This window comes from Protopterus annectens, chromosome 4.part0 (genome assembly GCF_019279795.1).
Source record: "Protopterus annectens isolate FY-2018-M chromosome 4.part0, PAN1.0, whole genome shotgun sequence".
Lineage (NCBI taxonomy): Eukaryota > Metazoa > Chordata > Ceratodontiformes > Protopteridae > Protopterus > Protopterus annectens.
The window spans coordinates 11,450,641-11,472,257 of NC_056733.1; the positions used below are offsets into that span (position 1 = coordinate 11,450,641).

A 21,617-nucleotide genomic window follows, 5' to 3' on the forward strand; every position below is an offset into this window, starting at 1 on the left:
AGGCCATGGCTCTGGCACCAGTTATCCGTTTCTGTGAGGCCCTTCTGGAGGATATCTGTGTCAGATGTGTTTTCGACTATGGCCCAGTTTGCAGTCATCTGCAAACTTTGTCAGCCATAACCCTCCTGTGTTTGCTTGTACTTCAGAAAAGTAGATGCCGAACAAGAGTGGACCCAGGACTGAGCCCTGTGGGACACCACTTGTGACAGGCTTTGAGTCTGACATGGCTCCAGCAACTCTGACCCTGTGGGTTCTGTCACTTAGCCAGTTTGCAACCCATCTTGTGATGTATGGGTTTACATTCAAGCTGATGAGTTTTCGATGATACCTGAGTGGGGTATTGTGTCGAAGGCCTTTGCCAGGTCGAGGTAGGCTGTATGGACTGCCTTTCCTCATCAATGGCCTTGGTGACTGTCTCGAAAGTCAACCAAGTTTAAGAGGCAGGATCTGCCTTTGACAAAGCCAAACTGGGTTGGATCCAAAGTCTGCAAGTTCCCTATGTCTTTATTTATGAGTTCCATTATGATCCTCTCCATGGCTTTGCAGATAAGGCTTGTCAAGCTAATGGGGCGGTAATTTCCAGGGTCTGTGGAGGCACCGCCCTTATGAAGTGGGACCACAGTCGCCGTGCGCCACTCCTTGGGTACGTATCCTGAGGTGAGGCTAAGATTAAACAGCTGTCCTAACTGTGGGTTTAATTCCTCATTGAGTTCATGAAGCACACAGCCGGGGACACCATCCGGTCCCATGGATGCTGTGTTTTTGCCTTAGTGAGGGCAGTTCTCACCTGGGCATTGGAGATGTTTGGGGGGCTACAATCCTCTGGAATAGATATCTCTCCTTTTGGGGGGGAGAAGTTTGCACTGAACCTGTCAGCCAGTATGTTGGCAATGTGTGTAGGTTCAGTAATTTTCACATCATTTTGAACTAATTCTGAGCATATCTGGGAGTTTCCTCCTAGGTTTCTAACATAGCTAAAGAAGGCCTTATGATTCTCTTTAGAGTCCTTGGTCCTCACGCCAGAGAAATTCATTTGACAACCTACTTCAAACAAATGGCAACAAAAACCATGCTATCTGAAAGACAAATACTGCAAGCCTTGGGGGTCATGGCCTCCTGCATTCTTCTAATTCCATATGCAAGACTGCATATGAGGAAACTACAGTGGTATCTAAAAAGCCTATGGTGTCAACATTCTCAGGATCTAGAAGCAAAGATTCCTATCATACCTTGCCTACGCCTAGAATTCCTTTGGTGGGCAGAGGCCTGCCACCAAAACAAGGGACTACCTTTCACACCACCCCCTGCCGCCCATACCCTAACAGACACATCAGACTATCCATGGGGGGGGCTCACCTGGCAGGGAAGTGCATTCAGGGCAGATGGAACCCAAGTCAACTGCACCTGCATATCAAACAAAAAGAAATGTTAGCTGTACAGAATGCTCTGACAGCCTTCAAGGACCTCATTCTTCCAGGACAACTAACGGTAAAGATGGACAACACCACTGTTATGTGGTACATAAACAAGCAGGGGGTACACATTCTTACCCCCTCTGCAGACTAGCAATGGCATTGTGGAACACAGCCTTGAGCTACCATGTGCACCTACAAGCTCAATTCCTGCCAGGAAAATTAAATACACTGGCAGGCGGACTAAGCAGAAACCTCATGGACCCACACAAGTGGAAACTGGAACCAAGGATTTTCTACATGTTGACAAGCAAATGGGGGATCCCAGATATAGACATGTTTGCCTCTCCCCAGCACTACCAATTGGACAAATTTTGCACAAGGGCTCCCCACAAGCAAGCCTGGAAAGTGGATGCTGTGTCCTTCAGCTGGAAAAACCTATCAGTCTGTGTCTTCCCCCTCTGCCTCTGCTCTCCAAAGTACTACTAAAAATCAAACAGGACAAACCAAGGATGATTTTGATTGCCCCAGACTGGCCACGCCTTCACTGGTACCCCCTCCTGCACAGTGTCATGGTTATCCCCATAGCACCTGCCTCAGACACCTTCCCTGTTACTCAGCAAGAGAACCAGATTCTGCACCCTCAGCTTCTAACACTGAACCTTGCAGCCTGGCTAATTACATAATCTCTCCTCTACCATCCCTCAGTAAACCTGTGATGGATATCATTTTAGAGGCAAGGAGGCCTAGTACTAGAAAATCTTATGCTGAAAAATGGAAAAGATTCTGTGCCTGGAACCAATCTCAAGGAATGAGCACAGCAGAACCCAGTTTACCTCCGATTTTACAGTACTTAACTGAGATGCTTCACAAGGGCCTGTCTTTTTCCTCCATTAAAATCCATGCCTCAGCCATTTCAGCTCATTATAACACAGAACCCTCCCCTCTTCTCTCATCCATTGCTAAAGCAGTTCCTCAGAGGGGCCAAAAATTTGAGACCACCTAGGAGAACTCCAACCCCAGCCTGAGACCTTAACTTTGTTTTGGAGAAACTCACTCTACCTCCTTTCGAGCCAGCTGCTACTGCAGACTTAAAATTTCTTTCTTGGAAAACAGCTTTCGTTTTAGCAATCACGTCAGCTAGAAGGGTATCTGAATTACAGGCCCTTATGGCAGTGGAGACTCATCATCTTTCATGCAAACAGGGTGTCCTTCAGAACCAATCCATCCTTCATGCCCAAGGTGGTATCCAACGTGGCTCTTAATCAGTCTATTCATTTGCCAACCTTCTTTCCCAATCCACAGAACAAAGGGGAACGGATACTGCATTCCTTAGATGTGCAGAGACAACTTAGATTCTACTTGGACAGGACTAAACCTCAAAGGAAATCTGAACAACTGCTTCTGGCATTTGCTGCAGGGGCAGAGGGGAAGGCTATTTCAAAGCAAACCATTTCTAAATGGATAGGCCACTGCATTCATTTCTGCTATAAGCACTATGGAAAACCTATCCCCCAGGGGATCAGTCTCACTCCATCAAGGCTGCATCTACCTCTACAGCCTTTCTCAGAGGCGTCCCCACCAGGGACATCATAGAAGCTGGTACCTAGAGTTCTGTGCATACTTTCACCAAGTATTATCTTTTGCCAATTTTATCTAAATCCAGAGCTGGCTTTGCCACTGCAGTCTTGCAGGGCCTTATAGCTGGTCCTAATGCTATCTAAATTCCTCCTCCCAACCATAGCTTTGGGAATCTACCCAAATGTAATGACTGCATCAGTGAAACACAAAGAACATAGTACAGTTGTGTACACTTACCATAAATGTAGATGTTAGAGTGTATTCACTGTTGCAGTCCTGGTTACCCTCCCTCCAGCCCCCTAACTTCTTTTGGCTATACCTGTACTTTCCTTTACTATGCTTAAATGCCTTTTTGGTGTATTTGCTTTTTTGTTGGAGGTATATCATTTTACTTTTATATTTAATTGCTCTCCAGTAGGGGGCACCTGACATCTGGGGCAAGAAAAACTGATGTAATGGCATCGGCTGCATGTTTTATACCCCTGACGTCATGGAAGAAGGGACAGCAACTGACGCAGGACCCAAGACTTTGTTTATCAGGCTGACTGAGGGCTACCTACAAGCAGATAACCCAAATGTAATGACTGCAACAGTGAATACACTCTAACATCTACATTTATGGTAAGTGTACACAACTGTACTTTCCTCCACATCAAAAGCAGGGAGTGCTAAGCCACCCCTTTATGGAAAGAACTCACAATGACTTTACAACTCCACCCCTTTCCTCTGCCCACATGCTTGTGCCAGTAGGAGGAAAACTCTCCTTTCATGCAAAAAACTGGGCTTCCATCACCAACGACCAATGGGTACTTAACATAGTGTCCCAGAGATACAAATTTTATTTCCACACACTGCCATCCCCAAAAGGTTTCCCAGATCTTCCTCCAAACCAGTGGGCAGAGGCCCAAAACAAGTCCATTCCCTGTTCTCCATGAGGGCAATACAGCCTGTTCCTGCAGACCAGATAGGCCAAAGTTTCTATTCCAGGCTCTTCCTGGTACCCAGAAAAGATGCCACCTGGTGCCCAATCCTCAATTTATCAATTCTAAACACCTTCCTGGTGATACCAAAATTCAAATGCAACTGCACATCAACCAAAAAGAATTGCTAGCTGTTCAGCATGCCCTGACAGCTTTCAGACCCCCTACTATCCCCGGGGCCTCAACTGATCAAAACAGACAACACCACAGTGGTGTAGTACATCAACAAGCAGGGAGGAACTCACTCCTATCCCCTCTGCAGGATAGCCATGACCCTTTGACACACTGTTTCAGCCATGCAATTTCACCTGCTAGCACAATTCCTCCTTAGGCTCCCAAAACTCTCTGGCAAACAACTTGAGAAGAAACCTCCTAGACCCACACAAGTGGCAGCTAGACCACGGCACCTTCAAACTCATAACCCAGCAATGGGCCACCCCGAAGGTGGACCTGTTTGCCTCCCACAACAATCGCCAGCTCAGCAAACTCTGCACCAGGGAACCTCAGAGCAAGGCCTGGAAAGTGGATTCCCTATTCTTCCAATGGGTAAACCTCTCGATCTATGCATTTCCCCCTCTACCTCTACTCACAAGGGTACTACTCAAAATAAGGGAGGAAAAACCAACAGCAATTTGTATTGCCCCTAACTGGCCACGCCAGTACTGGTACTTATTGCTGCTCAGTCTGTCACCCCTGCCTCCATGGCACCTACCTAAGATCCCAAATCTCCTCACCCAGCAGAATGGAGAATTCATGCATCCACAATTGCAGACCCTGAACCTGGCAGCCTGGCTTATTCCCTGACCTCTCCTCCAGTTGCCAGCGTATGCAAGCAGGTCCTGGATGTTATCCGTGAGGTCAGATGCCCCAGCACTAGAAAATCCTATGCTGACAAGTAGAAAAGGTATTGCACCTGGATCCAAGCTAAGGGAGCTGATGCAGCACAGCCCTCCCTGCCTCTTATCCTGGATTACCTAGCAGACCTACTGCACAGGGGCACATCCTTCTCTTCTATTAAAATTCATGCCCCTGCTCATTACAGCACAGAGCCACCTCTCTTTTCTCACCCTCGTATCAAATAGTTCCTAAGAGGGGCTAACAATTTAAGGCCACCCAGAAGAGCTCCTATTCCAGCTTGGGACCTAAATTTTGTGTTTGAAAAGCTCACACTTACCCCCCTTTGAGCCTGCAGCTTCAGCAGGGTTAAAATTCCTCTCTTGGAAAACAGCCTTTCTTCTGGCCATCACTTCAGCTAGAAGAGTTTCAGAGCTACAAGCACTCATGGCTGTGGAACCTTTCATCATTTTTCATGCTAACAGGGTCTCCCTCAGGACTAGCCCAACCTTCATGCTTAATGTGGTGTCCTGTGTGGCTCTCAACCAGTCTATTCATTTGCCCACCTTTTTCCCCAAGCCTCAAAATAAGGAGAAAAGGATCCTGCACTCTTTAGATGTGCACAGACAGCTCAGATTCTACCTGGATAGGATTAAGCCTTTTAGGAAAACTGACCAGTTGCTAGTCAGCTTTGAAGCAGGTGCGGAGGGCAAGGCCATATCCAAACAAACCATCTCCAAATGGATAGCATACTGTATCCATTTCTGTTACAAACACCACGGGAAACCAACCCCACAGGGGGTCAGGACACATTCCACAAGGGCAACTTCCACCTCTGCAGCTTTCCTCAGAGGGGTCCTTACCAGGGACATCCTGGAGGCTGCAACATGGAGTTCTGTTCATACCTTCAAGCATTACCACCTGCCTATCTTTTCCAAATCCAGGGCAGGCTGTGCAACAGCAGTTTTGCAGGGCATACTAGCCAGCCCCAACTCTTCTTGACTGCCTCCACCCTTTACTTCAGCTTTGGGAATCAACCCTAGTGTAATGACTTCAACAGTGAAACACGAAGAACATAGTACAGTTGTGTACACTTACCATAAATGTCTATGTTAGTGTATTCACTATTTCAGTCCTGCTTTCCCACCCTCCATCCCCCTTGTCTCTCACTCTCTCTTCATCACTCTCTACAAGGATTTTTGGTATTTATTTTCTACTGGTGGTGGTCTTCCAACATAACCTAGCTCCCTATTTTGGGGCTCCTGACTTTTGGGGCAAGAAAAACTGATGTAATGGCATCGGCTGCATGACTATACCACTGGCAACCTGATGTCAGTCCTGGAGTGAGAGCAACCGATGCAGAAATACTAAGCCTCTGGTATTCGGGCCAACTGAGGGCTACCCCTGGCAGGATAACGCAAGTGTGGTGACTGCAACAGTGAATACACTCGAACATCTTCATTTATGGTAAGTGTACACAACTGGACTTTCCCAGTCTCCCCCTCTTAGAGGGAGCTTCCTGCTCAAGAATACTGGAGGCAAACTTTTTGAAGTCACAGTATTGGGTAGAATGTTTATATAATGCATTAACCTCCACAGCTTTCTTAATCACGCAAGTGTGCTGATAAATCCTTGTTTTCAGTGGCCTGACTGTCTTGCCATTGTAGAAAGATGAGCAAGATGAACAGACGTTGATGTAAACCACACCCTTTGTGTTAGAATTATAATTCTCCTTCACAGAAATAAGCTTGGGGTAACCTGGGACCACCAAATGAGTGGCCTGCAGTATAAATCTACACTGCTTACAGGAACCACAGCACTTCATGCCCAGATTGTGTTTGGAGGTATACAAATGGTCATCATTCCTTTCAAAATATCCTAAAAGTTCTTATCGATTTTATGCATAAATCTGGGCTGGTGCCCCAATATGTCCAAAAGTCCAAAGGCGCCAAACACGGTAGTCCAGTGGGAGTTAATTTTTGAGAGAGAGAAAATCTTATTAAATTGAATGACAAAAGCCTGGGACAAGTCATCATTGTCACTCTTCCTTTTACTTGCTAAACCATTAGGACAATGCAACAGTGGCCCATAAAGGGTCTCTCACTTCAGATATCCATTTCAAAATGTCTTCCAATAAATTCACTGGATATCCTCGATCCCGCTGTAGGCCACAGAGATTTTCAGCCTCCTGACAAAAAATAGTCATCTGATACCAATCTGCTAAGCCTAATAAACTGCCCCTTGACAATATTTCCTTTTTGCCACCAGGGGTGTTGGCTAGTAAAGTGCAGATGTGTCAGAAGAAGTATCCTTTCTAAATATCCTAGATTCTTATCTGCCAGCAGTCAAGGTGTTTGTATGACGTGATGTCCAAATAGTTAGTTGAACTCTCACTTACCTGGAAGGTAAACTGAAAAAATCCGTGGAGTGGTTAAGAAAGTCTATAAAGAGCTCCAATTCTCCCGTGCTTCCTTTCCATAAGAAAAAAAATCTCATCCAGGTACCTCAACTAGAGCCTCACCTTTGAAAAAGGGGGAATTAAAAATTCTAGTGGTTTCATAAAACCATATTGGAAAACATAGGGGCCGAAGCTGCACCCATTGCTATGCCCCTGTGCTGTTTGTAATATTCCCCCTCATAGTAAACAAATTATTCTTAATAACAAGCTCCATACATTAGTACAAAAAATTCTCAGGTTGATCAAACTGGGTGCCCTTCATCATTGTCAATAAAAAAAAAACACTCCAAACTTTCTTTGTGAAGAATAAAAGAAAACAAGTCCATAATATCCACTGTAACAGAAATGTATCTGGTAAGACATCACTGTCAGCAGTAGTCTGGAGGAAATGCCATGAACCCTGCACAATGTATTTTTTACCTTCGGAAAAAGATTTTAATTTAAAATCCACTAATTTTGTGAAGGTTTCCATCTTAGAGCTAGCAGAAGCCACGATGGGTCTCAAAGGGCTGTCAGTAACTGATTTGTGAATCCAAGAATGTTTCACTTCCAGGAATTCCATCATCTTCAGTGAGATGTCAGAAGTAATAGAGAGACCTGGAAGCACGGAAGAGTTGGAGCTCTTTATAGACTTTCATAACCACTCCACTGGCTTTTTTCAGTTTACCTTCCATGTAAGTGACAGTTCAAGTAACTATTTTGAAAATCAAATTGTACAAAAACTTGACCACTGCCAGATATGAATCTAGGATGTTTAGAAAGGATACTTTTTCTAATGCATATCTGCACTTTACTAGCCAACACCCCTGGTGGCAAAAAAGAAGTATTGTCAAGGGGCAGTTTATTAGGCTTAGCAGATTGGTATCAGAGGACTCTATTTTTTGTCAGGAGACTGAAAATATCTGTGACCTATATCGGGATCAAGGATATCCAGCGAATTTATTGGAAGTTATTTCGAAATGGATATCTGAAGTGAGACTCACTTTATGGGCCACTGTTGCATTGTCCTAATGGTTTAACAAGTAACAGGAAGAGTGACAATGACTTGTCTCAGGCTTATGTCATTCAATTTAACAAGATTTTCTCTCTCAAGTTCTCTCTCAAAGTTAACTGCCACTGGATGACCGTGTTTGGCTCCTTTGGACTTTTGGACACATAGGGGTACCAGCCCAGATATTTGTATAAGAACAGTAAGAACTTGAAGGTTATTTTGGAAAGAAATTATGACTATCTATAAACCTCCAACTACAATCTGGGCATCAACTGCTGCGGTGCCTGTAAGCAGTGTAAAGTTATACTGCAGGACACTCATTTGGTGGTCCCAGATATTCCAAGCTTATTTCTGTGAAGGGGAATTAATAACTGTAACACCAAGGGAGGTGTTTACATTGCCTTCTGTTCATCTTGCTCAGCTTTCTACATTGGCAAGACAGTGGGGCAATTGAAAACAAGGATATATCAGCACACACGTGTGATTATGAAGGCTATGGAGGTTAACTCCTTGTAAACACTCTACCCAATGTCGTGACTTCAAAGTTTGCCATTAGTATTTTAGAGTAGGTAACCCCCTCTCTAATGGGGGGAGATTTGTAACAAAGGGAACTCTGCTGGCAATTGTTGCTCAACAACTGTAAACCCCCCCACGGGTATTAAATTAATTTTGATTAAACCTGTCCGAAAATTGAAATCCAGCCAAAATATGAACTTTGGTAGGTCTTAATACATCACTTTTTATATGACATTAAGTTTATCACCTTTTAATAGGATTTTAATTGCATAAGTTAAATTTTGACTTGGTAAGTTTTAAATATGATTGCCGCTTTCAACATGAACTTATTTTATTTATTGTACTGCATTCTTACTTTTTGGGATTTGATTTGTGCTTTCGTACTTCATGATATTTTAAATAGTTATCTTTTTCTGGTGTACTATCCCTTTAAATGCAATAGGGTTTGACGCCTTTAAGGCTTTTTAAATGAATGGAACAGTTGGCACTTTGTTTCTGATGAAATTCCTGTTTGAAAAGAATGAAAGTGATTAAACCTGGAAATTAAACTTGTTTTTACAGTCTTAAGTGGCATCTGGTATGGCATTTTTTTCCCTCCAGTATATAGTTTGTACACTGGAAGAAGGCAAGTTATTGGTATGTAGTTCTTAGGATGGCTTGCAGGTTCTGTCTTTAGGAGGAGTATCACGGATAACCAGGTTGGTGTCTGATCAGGATGCGCATACAAGTAATTCTTTCTTGGGGCTAAATCTTTGTGTAAAGATGATACTTTTAGCTAGAAGTTGGGTACTGTGTCTGGAACTGGAGTTTGTCAGTTAGCTTTTCTTAATTTTGTCTCAATTTCTCTCACTGTTACTTCATCCTAGTTCATTTCTTCTACATTAAAACTCTTGTTTCTTTTAATTGTTCTATCCATTCAGCATTTATTTTCAACAGGATCTTCATAAATACTTCTCCAAAATATGCCTGTTTCTTTTTAGTGTTTCCAATCCTTTTACTTTTTTTCCCATTTCTCTCTCGAATGTTTTTGGTTGGCAGTGAATTAAATATATTTATCTGCACACCTTCCAAGTTTTTCTTCTTTTGCTGATATTTTTAGTTTATTCTTTGCAATAGAAAATATAGATCTTGGTATGTTTTGATGCTGTGTTGCTTTTATCACCTCTTAAGTTTTTTTATCTGTTCCCTTTTCTGTACTCTTCTAACAGTGATGCTTCCTGTCTTAATTGTTTTATGGTTTTCACAACTCGATGCTTCCATGGTGGCATTTTACTTGTTTCCTTCCTTTCCTTTGTTGCTCTGTTTTTATGGTAGCACTTTATCTGTTGTTAATTTAGCTGTACAGTAATATATTAAGTTTATTTTTGTTATACCACATGGATTTTTCTTAATAGTCATGATTAGTCTGTTTTAGGGCCTGGTATCTGACTTTTGGTCAGTACATTCCGTAAATACTGTGGGGATAGCTATTGCTTCTGGAGCAAACGGGGTTGCTACTGCTGCTTTGCACAACTTATTGCAACCCAGCTAAACCAGTTCTTCCATCTGCCAATCATTGTTAGTCATAGTCCTAGTGTTTGTATATATTACTGTTTCCATAGTACTAAATAAAGTGCATTGTGCACTTCTGTAAAAACTTGCCATAACAGTAGCTGTTCGTAGATCATGGTTGAAGTATTGGTTTTCCTCCCGCCATCCCTTCTTCTCTTGCTTGGACTTCCTAGGGCTGTGCTTGAGTACCCTATCCCTCTGTAATTATCTCGTCTGTCTTTTATCTCTCTGGGCCCTAGGCCTGCTCAGGTCTGGATAAATTTGGGAAACCTAATTTCTGCAAGACACTTTCCATAGGGACGCCTTCTTAGGACCACGTAAAAAAATAGGGTGGATATTGTTGCTGCCTGCATTGGCAAGAAAGATTTAAAATACCACAGCTAGATGCCAACTTTATAAAGAGAACCTGCTGATTTCTCCAAGGAGTAGACATCCATACAGCCTGGAGGTGGGTGGTGGTGAGCATTGGAAGTCGGACTCTATGTACGTCTTTGTGGGCAGAGTTCCATTAGTAAGTACTACTTGCAACAGTGATTTGCTTGAATGTCCACCATTATGGTAAGTCCGTACTCAACTGTCACTTTCAAAGATTTGGCAAATGCAGGCTACATAACTCTTTCAGTGGCCAGTGCAGGGAGGAGGCTGACACTCTTGCTAGTGATAGTCTGAGAACAAGACCGTAAACTATTGCCTGTCTGTATTTTGAGTGGGGACAAAATGTAGTGAAGGATTTAGAAACAGTGGCTAGAAAATGTAGTTGCATCAGCATATCGGGCCTTGTTTTGCCATTTTCTGGTGTAACAAATGCACTGCTGCTTTAAAATGGAAAGTAAACCCAGAATACATTGTCCTGTTTTATTACCAGCATACCTAAAAGATGCCACTTTTGTAGAAGTATTTGATTAAAATTCGAGTTCTGTGCTACTGATTAGGCTTGTTGAGATTTGACATGTACTGTGTTTGTCTTTTATTTTTCCTGTTATCAGTTTTATTAATGTGCTTAATGTAGATATTTCAAAGTGTGGCACCTCACACAGCCAATGCTTGTTAATGATTGTTGTCACTTAATTCTTGTGGGTGTATGGTTTATCAGTACATGAATAAAAATCCGTATTTGATCTTTTTTCAGTTGTCAAAAATATGTAGTGATCTGCTTTGCTCACTTTTTTTCACTTGTTCCATGCTTCTCTGGAAGTGTGGTGACAGAATAACTTTTTGCTTAAAAAAAGATGCCGAAGAAGCAGTGGGCTAAGTTGTTTTACTGAAAACATTTTTCACTTTTCCATTAGTTTCTCTGCTGACAGTGCTTTATTAAACAAATTGACTTAAACAGCTTAATATTCAGTGTTCCCTGCAGGCACACCAAGAAACAGACCCTGGTAATAAGAGTAATCTGCTTTATTTTTTTCCTTATTGTGTTTCAGCTTATGTTAGGAATTTCAGAAGTATGTAATGTTCTGGGATCATTCCATCTTCAAAGTGATAGCTATAAATCTAGCTACAATTTTCAGAGTAGTCCATGTTGAAAAAGTATTGTAATTGGCAAATTCAGCAAAATAATTTTTATAGACTTTAATTTGGAACCTTCTTCTCTTTCGGCTGTTCCCGTTAGGGGTCGCCACAGCAAATCATCTTGTTTCCATTTCTTCCTGTCCTCCGCATCTTGCTCTGTCTCCTTTGGCCAACAGTAGCCCAATTTCCGCCAAAACCCTGTTGGCTAACACTACTGGTGGTGGTTAACCTGGGCCTCGACTGATCCGGTATGGAAATCTGTATTGTTGTCCGCATATGTTATTTGGCATAGGTTTTACACCAGATGCCCTTCCTGACTTAACCCTCCCCATTTATCCTGACTTGGGACCGGCACAAAGAAATGCACTGGCTTGTGCATCCTCAGTAGCTTTGGAACCTGAAATGTAGAAATCAGTGTTGAGATTTCATGGAAGATGGTTTGGTTGTAGAATGCTTACATTTGCTTGATATTTTTGTTTTGTTTGTTTTTTTTTATTTAACCTTCTTAACTTGCTTGTGAAGTGCTAGCACTTTATTTCTCCATCTGTTAAAGTTCCTTTTTTTTAATCTTAAAATATAGTGGGCAGAATGGAATTGCATTAGGAGTAACATGTTTTCTAAGAATTGTTAAACATACAATTTCTAGTTATAGGATTAGGACTGTTTACAGTAACCCATATTTTTAGTATTGCGCACAGTAACTGAGAGTGATTATTACAAATGTTTCCTGCATTTCTCACTCATTTGTTTAAATTGTGAAGCAGTTACTTTTCACCCAGTTTTCTGAATCTGCCTCCCTTTTCAGATAAAACTTAAAGTAAACTGCTGCTAATTTTGTAACTGAATTTCATGTTGTCACCACTTGAGTATTGTTTGCCGATTGTTTTGTGTTGTGCTCTTGCCACTTTGGTGATCGTGTACATATCTGATTTTGCACAGAGGTACTCATTGCATGTTTAAGTGAACTTCTCATCATGCACTACCTGTTCCATTAATGCACCACGCAATTTTAATTGTACTTTGAGCCCACTAAAAACCATACCTGTCAGTGATCTGTGCAGAATGCCTCTGATTTACACTGTTTTGATATAAATTGGGCCTTGGCATGCTCAGTTAACAGCTGACAGTCTATGACACTAATTCTTCCTTATATTTGTATTTAATTATGTTAAGATGAATGAAAGTGTAACAAGTCACAGAATGGTAGGTTATTTGTTTACACACCATACTGATTTGACTATCTGAGGCCTGAAAACTATGCTTCACACTGATTTGCATATCTGGATAAATCTTAACAGTAATTTTTAAGCTGTCAGGGGCAAATTAACATGGCAGAAATTCCTGCACTTTCTTTAAAGTTAAACATGTAATGCTGAAGTGCTGACACTTTTCTCATTACTTCTAGATGTTAGGAAATGTTATTTACTGCTGCAGCGTTTTCTTGCTGTTTGTGTTGCGTAGACATAATCTGGTCAGGTTTTATGTTTGTGTTTTGACCTTTGTACTAGTAGAAATAACCCAGGCCATGTGCTAGTAGTAATCTTAAGTTTTGTTAAATATTTTGCATGATTTTACTTACAAACACCTTCAGAGGTGTCTTAAATGGATATCAGAAATGTAGTTTGCTGGGCATTTTTTAAATAGTGTCACTGATTTTTATCATGTTAATGCACTTGTGCCCAAGGAAGGAAGAGACTGCAGTTTTCTGTGTGAATATTCTGAAGACAGTTGTCTAACTGCATTATCATAAGATCAGGAGCAAGGAGGCTAGATGGATTTGTCTGCTAGCAGTTTTTAATGCTGTCACCATAGTACAGCTGGCAGCTTGTCTGCCTTTATACCTGAAAGCTATGGGTCCTCATCCCACTTTAACAGAAATAATTGTTCATCAAATAGATGTCTTGAGTGAAGCCAAAAAGTGGTTCTTTGAGATGCATCATTAAACCCAGCTGTCCATCCTAAGTGATACAAGGTACTTAATGTTCAGGAAGAGTTGATAGTTTCCCCACTGGCAAATTCCTCTTCCCATTAAAAAAAATTTCAGTTAATTTCTAAGTTGTATAATGGTTTCTGCTGGTTGTTGCTCCCACATCAAGTCCCTTCACTCCCAGACTGTGTTGTGTGGGAATAGAGGTTTGATATCTTGTATGAAAAGTGCTGTATAAATGCAAGTACATTTTTATCAGCATCTTTTAATACAGTATATACTGAAAAACAAAGGCCTAGTAAAGTTTTTATCACCTGTGGCATTTTTTTCTATCTGCCTAGCAACTCTTGAGCCCTCTCAGTCATTTGTGAGCCCTTTTTTATTCCTTGAGTATTTCTCGGGTCCACTAGATCAAGACCTTGTATAGGGGGTCATAATCCAGGCGTGCAGCAGGGACATTTATGCTTTCACTGGCATCCTGGCAGTGACATTTTATATCAAAACCGTAACCCATCCCACTGGTGGTCATGTGTACACCTGCGTCACTGCAAGGGCTGCATATGTTTCCCATTGTCCACACATGCAGGACAGGAAGCTACCTTCATCAGCTTTGACAGTCACAGTGCACCTCACACACACACGCGCGCGCTCTCGCGCGCACTCACACACGCTCTGTCTCTCTCTCACACACACACACACACACACACACACACACACGCACTCTTTCTGGCCACACCTTTTCCAAGCCTTGATTCTTAACCCCCTTGCACTGAAGCAGTGGCAGACGTCCCTGTCATCCTCCCATACCAGTGCCTTAGACACCTGAGCTGCTAAATGAAACCAAATCACCTAGACCATAGTCAGGGTTTTATCCCTCTATACCGTGGCACTGGCTTGCTAATTATAACTAAATGCCTTTAGTATAGTGAATCTATAAATGTTTACCTGTTATGCATATTGATACTTTGTTAAAATTGTATAAGCAAGGAATAAATTGAATTTTATACTTGGTCATGTCCATTAAATCAGTGTGGAACATATAACTGGGCCTTTGATTAGCATGCTTGTTTTTTTGGGACATGCTATGAATTGAGGTTTGTGTGCATGTGTACAAAAGGTTAAGACCCTCTGCAGACGAGTTGGGTGCCATCCTGTTAGCAGACGAAGAAAGCAGCATCATTCACCAGGTCCACCCTGTCAGCTCTGTTGAAAATTCCATCTTCATGGAGTCCTCTCTCAGTCCCACTTTTTCTCAAAACAGGTAAGCATTTCCTGGGTAGCCCCCTTGACAAGACTTTTTTTGATGTTTTTCATTCAAGTAAATTAAGCATGATTTTGGAATTAAAATAATTGTAGTAATTATCATGTGTTGAGATAACTACATACATGTCATAAGAGAGGAAGGTGCTACCTTGAGCTGTAACAAGGCAGCTTTGCATCCCCCTCCCCAAGTTGTTTATAAATGATTGCAGGTGCAGTCTCTTACATTTTCACAGTCATAAGTCAGCTTATAAACTGTCATACATTTTAGCAGCGACTTATGTTGCTGCATAATATTTTACTATATTTGAAAGGAAAAAATGCTGTCATTATTTGAAAGGAAAAAATGCTGTCATTAAATTGATTGCATTTGTTTCTAATGACAGTTTGTGAATTGTCAGACTCATTTGCATACGCAAATCAGTGCCCCCAAAGTTGGTACCTAGGCAAGCCCCACTGCCCTGCCATTTTTCTGGCTCCCACTGAACCGTATTCATGTTTTATTTGTGTTTTTTCCCATTAGGCACAATATGTAATGTTAAGCTTTCAGCATTTTATGTCTATTTTTTCCTGAAATATTTTCAGTTGCCTTTTATTTAGTTCTAGACGAAACAGAGCAGAAATTAAAAGTTTTCGAGGTAATCTCATTTAACAAGGTAGTCTTTTGAATGTCATACCTCCAGATGAAATTTTGACTGTCTATGCAGTCTTATTACCAACCCTTTCTTTGTCATTTTCTTAGAACCTAATCTGGTAATGCTGATGTGTGAAATGCTGATAAAAGAAACTCCTCTCGCAGCATCCTCCATACTTTCTTACACTACATTTTACCAGTTGGAACACATCTGCTAATTTTGAGACTTCAGCCTGTTTTTACAGCAGTGGCTCTTATCTGTTTAGCAAAACATAACTTCCTTATAAATTCGCAATGTCTTCTGTAAAAGTTATTTGGTTGGTACAAGTGTTGCTAATTTTAACAGATTATTTCAGGGAAACTTGCACATCCGAGGTGGTGCAGCGGTAGCGTTGTTGTCTCACAGCAAGAGGTTCTCCCGTTCGATTCTCTGCTTGAGTGCGGTGAATGCCTTCTGTGTGGAGTCTGCATGTCCTCCCCGTGATTGGGTGGGCGTTCGAAAGACATGCGTAAATGGGCGTGCCTTCGTTGAAGATTGAACGTCAAGCTGGCACCTTGGCGTTCATGAAAATCTACTGTCAATCATTAGCGGACCGGAGTTCCACTGTGGCAACCCCTAACTGGGAAAAGCCGAAAGACAAACAACATTTCAGGGAAACTTGCACTTGGATTAAGTTGTATAAAGATTATTTCAGGAGCATTCAGAAGGCTTAAAAACCTTTAGTCATGTTGGCTTCGTAAGTAGTGTATCTGGTCAAAGTCAAATGGGAACTGGACTTAAATGAATTCACAACTAATGATGGTGTACAGTGATCCATTTCAGGACCTCTGCTGTTTAGCCTGTATGCCTTTATAAAAAGGATTTATCTTTCAAAGAGCTTTTTGAAAACATCATATACTTAACTAAGCCCAAAACAAATAGGACAGTTGGTAATTTTAAATGTGGGAGGTGTACTGTCTGTAAATACATTAAATGTACAGGTAGTAGACTTATGGTTAACTATCATAACATCAGTATAAAAGAACACTTTAATTGTTTTACCTCTAACGTAATTTATATTGCATTATGTCAGGACTGCAAGGCGTTCTATATTGGTAAAACTAGCAGACGTTTTAGGAATAGAATTAAAGAACACCTGCTAGATATTCAACATGTGAGAACAACGAACGCCTTGGCCAGACATATTCAATCAAATAAAAATCACACATTTAAATTTTGTGTTATTCAGCATATTGAATACGATGTACGTGGAAAGCAAACTAAAAATGATCTAGATGTTAGTGAACTAAGGTGGCAAATACTACTAAATGCCTATAATTGGCCAGGTTTAAATGAATATTGTAGTATTAAACCCATATTGAACAATAATTACATCAAGGGTAGAATGTGACCAGCTCAAAATTAAATTATACATACAGATTCATTAATAATTATTTTTTTTATTTATTTATTATTTTTTATTTAGAATGTGGTGGCACTAATGTGGTCATAACATAATAGGAAGAATACTTTATGCACCAGTTTAATTTACAAGTTAATCAAATTTTCATATAATTTTTTATAATTATTAAATTTGTTTTAATTTTATTGTTATTTATTATTCAATAATATAAATGTTGTTTTGTGTGTATTTATATGGTTAAATAATATATTATATAGGGTAGTATATGAATGTGGTTTCACATAAAAAACAGAAACCTACAATATCAATTAATTATACATATTATGCATATATAAGAACATCTTGGATGCAATAAAGTGGGGATGCCCATATATGTATTTACACATATATATATATATATACACAATATATAGGTATATGTTTACATTGGTTCTTTAAGTAATGTTTAATTTATTTGATTATCAATTAACCTTTAATTGGGGTGCGACCTGTGTATTTAAACTAAGGTAATACTAGTGAGTTGCATTCTGAAGAAGTTCGTCATATCGGACGAAACCCGGGTAAATTCGTTTATGCTGTCTGTTTCAGTGTACTGTTTTTGTGGATGTCTAAACATTTCTGCTGCTGGTTTTAAAGTGTACTGCTGTTCGTGATGGTACTTCAATAAATGATCCATTATAGCTGAGGATTGGTCATTTTTATCCTTTAAAGCGTGGATTTATGTGAAATTTGCTGTGGTACAACCGACTGCCGTGTGCTTGAACTTCCTGGGCTTACAAACATCAGTTTTATTACTTTTCTTGGTATAAGTAGTAGTACATGTTTGTGCACCCTTCTCCCAAGGCAGAGTCCAGAAGGTCATCAGGAGTAGAGCGGGTACTTTTCATTAGCAGGTTATTTTAACTGTTAATATGTGCTGTGGTACTCAACAGTGCTTGATAAACCATTGTTATGTTCAAGTTGACATTTTTGGAAAATGCCCTGCACTAATGCTGTCAGCGACCAGGGTGAGAACTGGTTAGGGTGGCTGCTTTCTTTGTGGTGATAAGCAAAAAAGTGTAGTAGTTTCCCAAAGAAAACATGATATTTAAAGAGTTTGGACGGGACTGAAGGGCTTGAATAGGTCTGTGATACTCTGAAAGTTAAGCTTAAACAAGCCTCAGTTGTTTTTCTTACAGAATGACAGCATTTCATGTTGTGATATAGACTTAGCATATTTTGTTTGGTAATTTATTTATTGGCATTTCTTAAATGAGAAGATGGACTGTTCTTTTGATGCTTTTCAGCATGTCCTTGGTTCCAACGGAACAAAAGAAAAGCAACATTGTATTACATGGAGGATAACATTAAGGTAGAGAAATAAACAATAGATTAGAGAAGTTGGAGTTTGCAAAGAAGAAAGCACAAGATTTTTTTTTTTTTTTTTTTACTTCTTATAGATGCAAACTTAATGTATAATGAGTTGATTAGGAAGTCATCATCATTTTTTATGTACATTAATTCCAACTGTTAAATGTCTACACTTATTTGCCCTTAGCAGGACTCCTCATAATAACTGTGTGGATTCTCATGGTACAATAGAATCTGTTTGTTATGGAAACCTTCATTCACGTTTTCTTAACAGGCATGAACTAATTGGAAACTAATAGGCTAACCATGAACAGATTTATATTTTTTTCTTTAACATCCTGTTTCATCTGCAGGACACTTGGTACCCTTGTAAGTCTGAAAGCCTTGGGGGAAAGACAGTACCTTGATTGTCTGCCAAATTAAAACATCTGTTTGTCAAGTGATGATCCAGGATGTTTGATACTTACTCATAGAATGATGTGAAAGAAAGTGGTGGTTGCATTAGCACAGCATTTTACTAAAATATGCTGATCTGCTGAGCCCTCCCTGTCTCCATTACTTGAGCACACTTTAATTCCAATTTTACACATCTTTATTTGATGTGACAATGGAGCAGAGAAGTAGTTTAATACTGGTGTTAAATGCAGTGATCCACTGTAACTCCATCCATCCACAACACTTTTTTCCACTTTTGTACTTAGGGTTGGGGTATCACATCAAGTGACCATCATCTAGAGTTGGTGTTCACACCACTAGGTGACTAGCACTGCAGCACTGACCTGTCCTAAATTCCTTCGTGTGATTTTATTGTAGTGCCAAAAAGACATTAATAGCCAACTTTATGTAGGCATTTTTAAGATATGTGGAAATAGCATTATGTTGCTCTGATTAAACAAGGTCTCTGAATACTAATACTGAGTCCTTTTGGTGTATGTTGATGCTTTCTGTTAAGTAAAATATTGTAAAAGGTTGTGACAGTACACTTAGTGACACTTAGAGAATGGGCAAAACTGTACATTAAACCCTGATTGGAGGATAAATGTTTTCCAGCAGGGTGTCACTTAAAGCCGTACTGTCTGATATGTGATCAACAGTACAGTTTCATAATGGGGCCCAGTACCATTACTGCACTTCTTTACTGATGTGCTCCAATGAAGTCAAGGAGAAAATACCTCCTGGAACAATGAAGACCATACAAAAACATTTAATTCTCTAAGTCATGATATGCCATTAACAGGTGCATGCTTTGTATGGTCTTACACCTACAAATATTTCCTGTTTTGCAGACTGTTTAGATACTAGATGTATTGTATTACAACAAATGCACAAACTGAGTGAAACATTTCATCTGAAGTAGGCACTTCATTTGTCAGCAACCTTTGGGATACGGATCCGATCCAGCAACTTCTACCACAGCATAGATCTGAGCTCCTAGCTCCTCCCTTTACCCATAATCCCCTGCCAACCCTGACTGACCCCAGATCTAGTTTGCCGTGCTTCAAGCTACAAGCTGGATTTCGAGTTCCTGCTACTTAGTGAGGATTTGTGAGAAAATTTTCTATTTTTACTCCCCTTTTCTTCGTGTGAGTGAGAGCGAGTGTTTAGGTATCCATAGCCCTATATCTCTCTCAATTTAATTTAACTTAACTTGTGGTTATTTTTCCTCCCTGCCCTCTCTGGTCATAGTGTGTGTTTGTGGTGTGTGTAGGGGCCTAGTGAGTGTGTTTCTGTGCTACTATGTCGGAGGCCCCTAAAGCCATCTTTTCAAAGTGCACCGAGTGTGGCCATTAGCTTTCACTGGCGGATGGCCACACCCGGTGCGTTAGGTGCCTTGGGGCTGAACACCTCTCCTCGGGATGCGTGATTTGCGCTGCGTTCAACCCCAGGGCACTTAAGGACCGGAGGTCAAAGCTGATTCTGGCGGGCCTTTTGCCCCCGGATTCGGCTCCGGCCTCCGATGCTTCTGTGGCCGCTACCCAGCCCTCGGTGGCAGCCACCCCTGCCTCCCTCCCTCCGGTCGGGACTCAACCTCCCACTTCGGCTCCGGAGGAGAGGGAGGACGGGAAAGCCAAACGGAAAGAGAAGCACCATAAGCGGCGGGCCGAGGACTCCTCCTCGGCCCCGCCCGCCAAATGGGCTTCTCCCTCCAGAGCTTCTGGATCGCCTCCTCCTCGGCTCCGGTCCCCTTGTTTCTCACCGGGGAGGAGGGGACCCGGTCCCCGTCGAGGTCATCGAGGCGGCACTCTAGGTCTGCCTCGGTGGCCTCTTCGAGGTCCACTTTTAGCATGTCAGATGCAGACATGGACCGGATGATGGGGAGGTTCATCCAGGCCCAGCTGCAGATGGGAGTGCTCTTGCCTCCCCCCCCCCCCCTCCGGGGGGGAGCTCGACCCCATTTTTTGCTCCAATCACTCCTTCTCCAACCCGCTTTCCGGGTTCGGAGCATTCGGATCCGAGCCGCGTTGGATCCGGGGGTGGGTCGGAGCCGATAGTACTGGTTACTTTGGCTCCGACTGGTCCCTCGAGCTTGTCGGATCTGACCTCTCGGAGCCGTGGACTGAGCTTCGGATCCGAGGGATTCGGTGTGACTTCGGCTCCGTCCCGGTCGGAGCACACGGGTCCTTCGGATCCGAGGGTCTCTGCCCCGGATCCGGTCCCCGCTTCGGATCCGACTCTCGGATCCTATCGAGAGTGGCTCCCCCTCGGCTTTTGCTGTGGTGGAGAGGGCACTGTTGAGTGCATCCGGGCCTCCGGTCCTGGTTTCGGCTCCCCCCTGCACTCCCTCTCAGCTGGTTCAGGCTCCCATCACCCGGCCTTCAGGGCAACCTGCTTCAGCGCCTCTGGGTGTTCCTTTGGAACGTGACATTGCTGGTGAGACTTCCTCTGACAGCCCCCCCCGAGGAGGTTCCTCATAAAGCTAAGTGTAAGAAGAGGCACGTGGACTCCCCTGAGTCCCTTATGGAAGATACGGACTTAGATGAAGGGGAAGGCTCCCCAAGGTCACCCCCCGAGGATGTCTCCTTTGGAGACATCATGGAAATGCTCAGGATTAGGGGAGGGTGGTCTGCCCCCAAGGCTTCCTCTGAGTTCGTATTCCTAGAGGCGTTCAAAGCAGGGCCATCTACCTCTTGGGTGTCCCCTCCCCCCGACCCCCTGGTGGACCTTATTTCCACCCAGGGCTTTGAAGGAGACGGACACTGTAGAGCCA

At 42.0% G+C, this 21,617-nt stretch overlaps 1 protein-coding gene across 3 annotated transcripts in view; it reads left to right on the forward strand.

The window, feature by feature from the left end:
- The window catches only part of RHOT1 (ras homolog family member T1), a 1,470,459-nt gene that overhangs the window by 1,408,238 nt on the left and 40,604 nt on the right, over positions 1 to 21,617 (forward strand). Inside the window, exon 20 of one of the 3 annotated variants that reach the window (XM_044068049.1) lies at positions 14,880 to 15,023. The exons of the other annotated variants lie outside the window; for them this stretch is intronic. Within the exon in view, the coding sequence (XP_043923984.1) occupies positions 14,880 to 15,023 (144 nt within the window). The remainder of the gene's footprint in view (positions 1 to 14,879; positions 15,024 to 21,617) is intronic. 3 annotated transcript variants of the gene reach the window in all.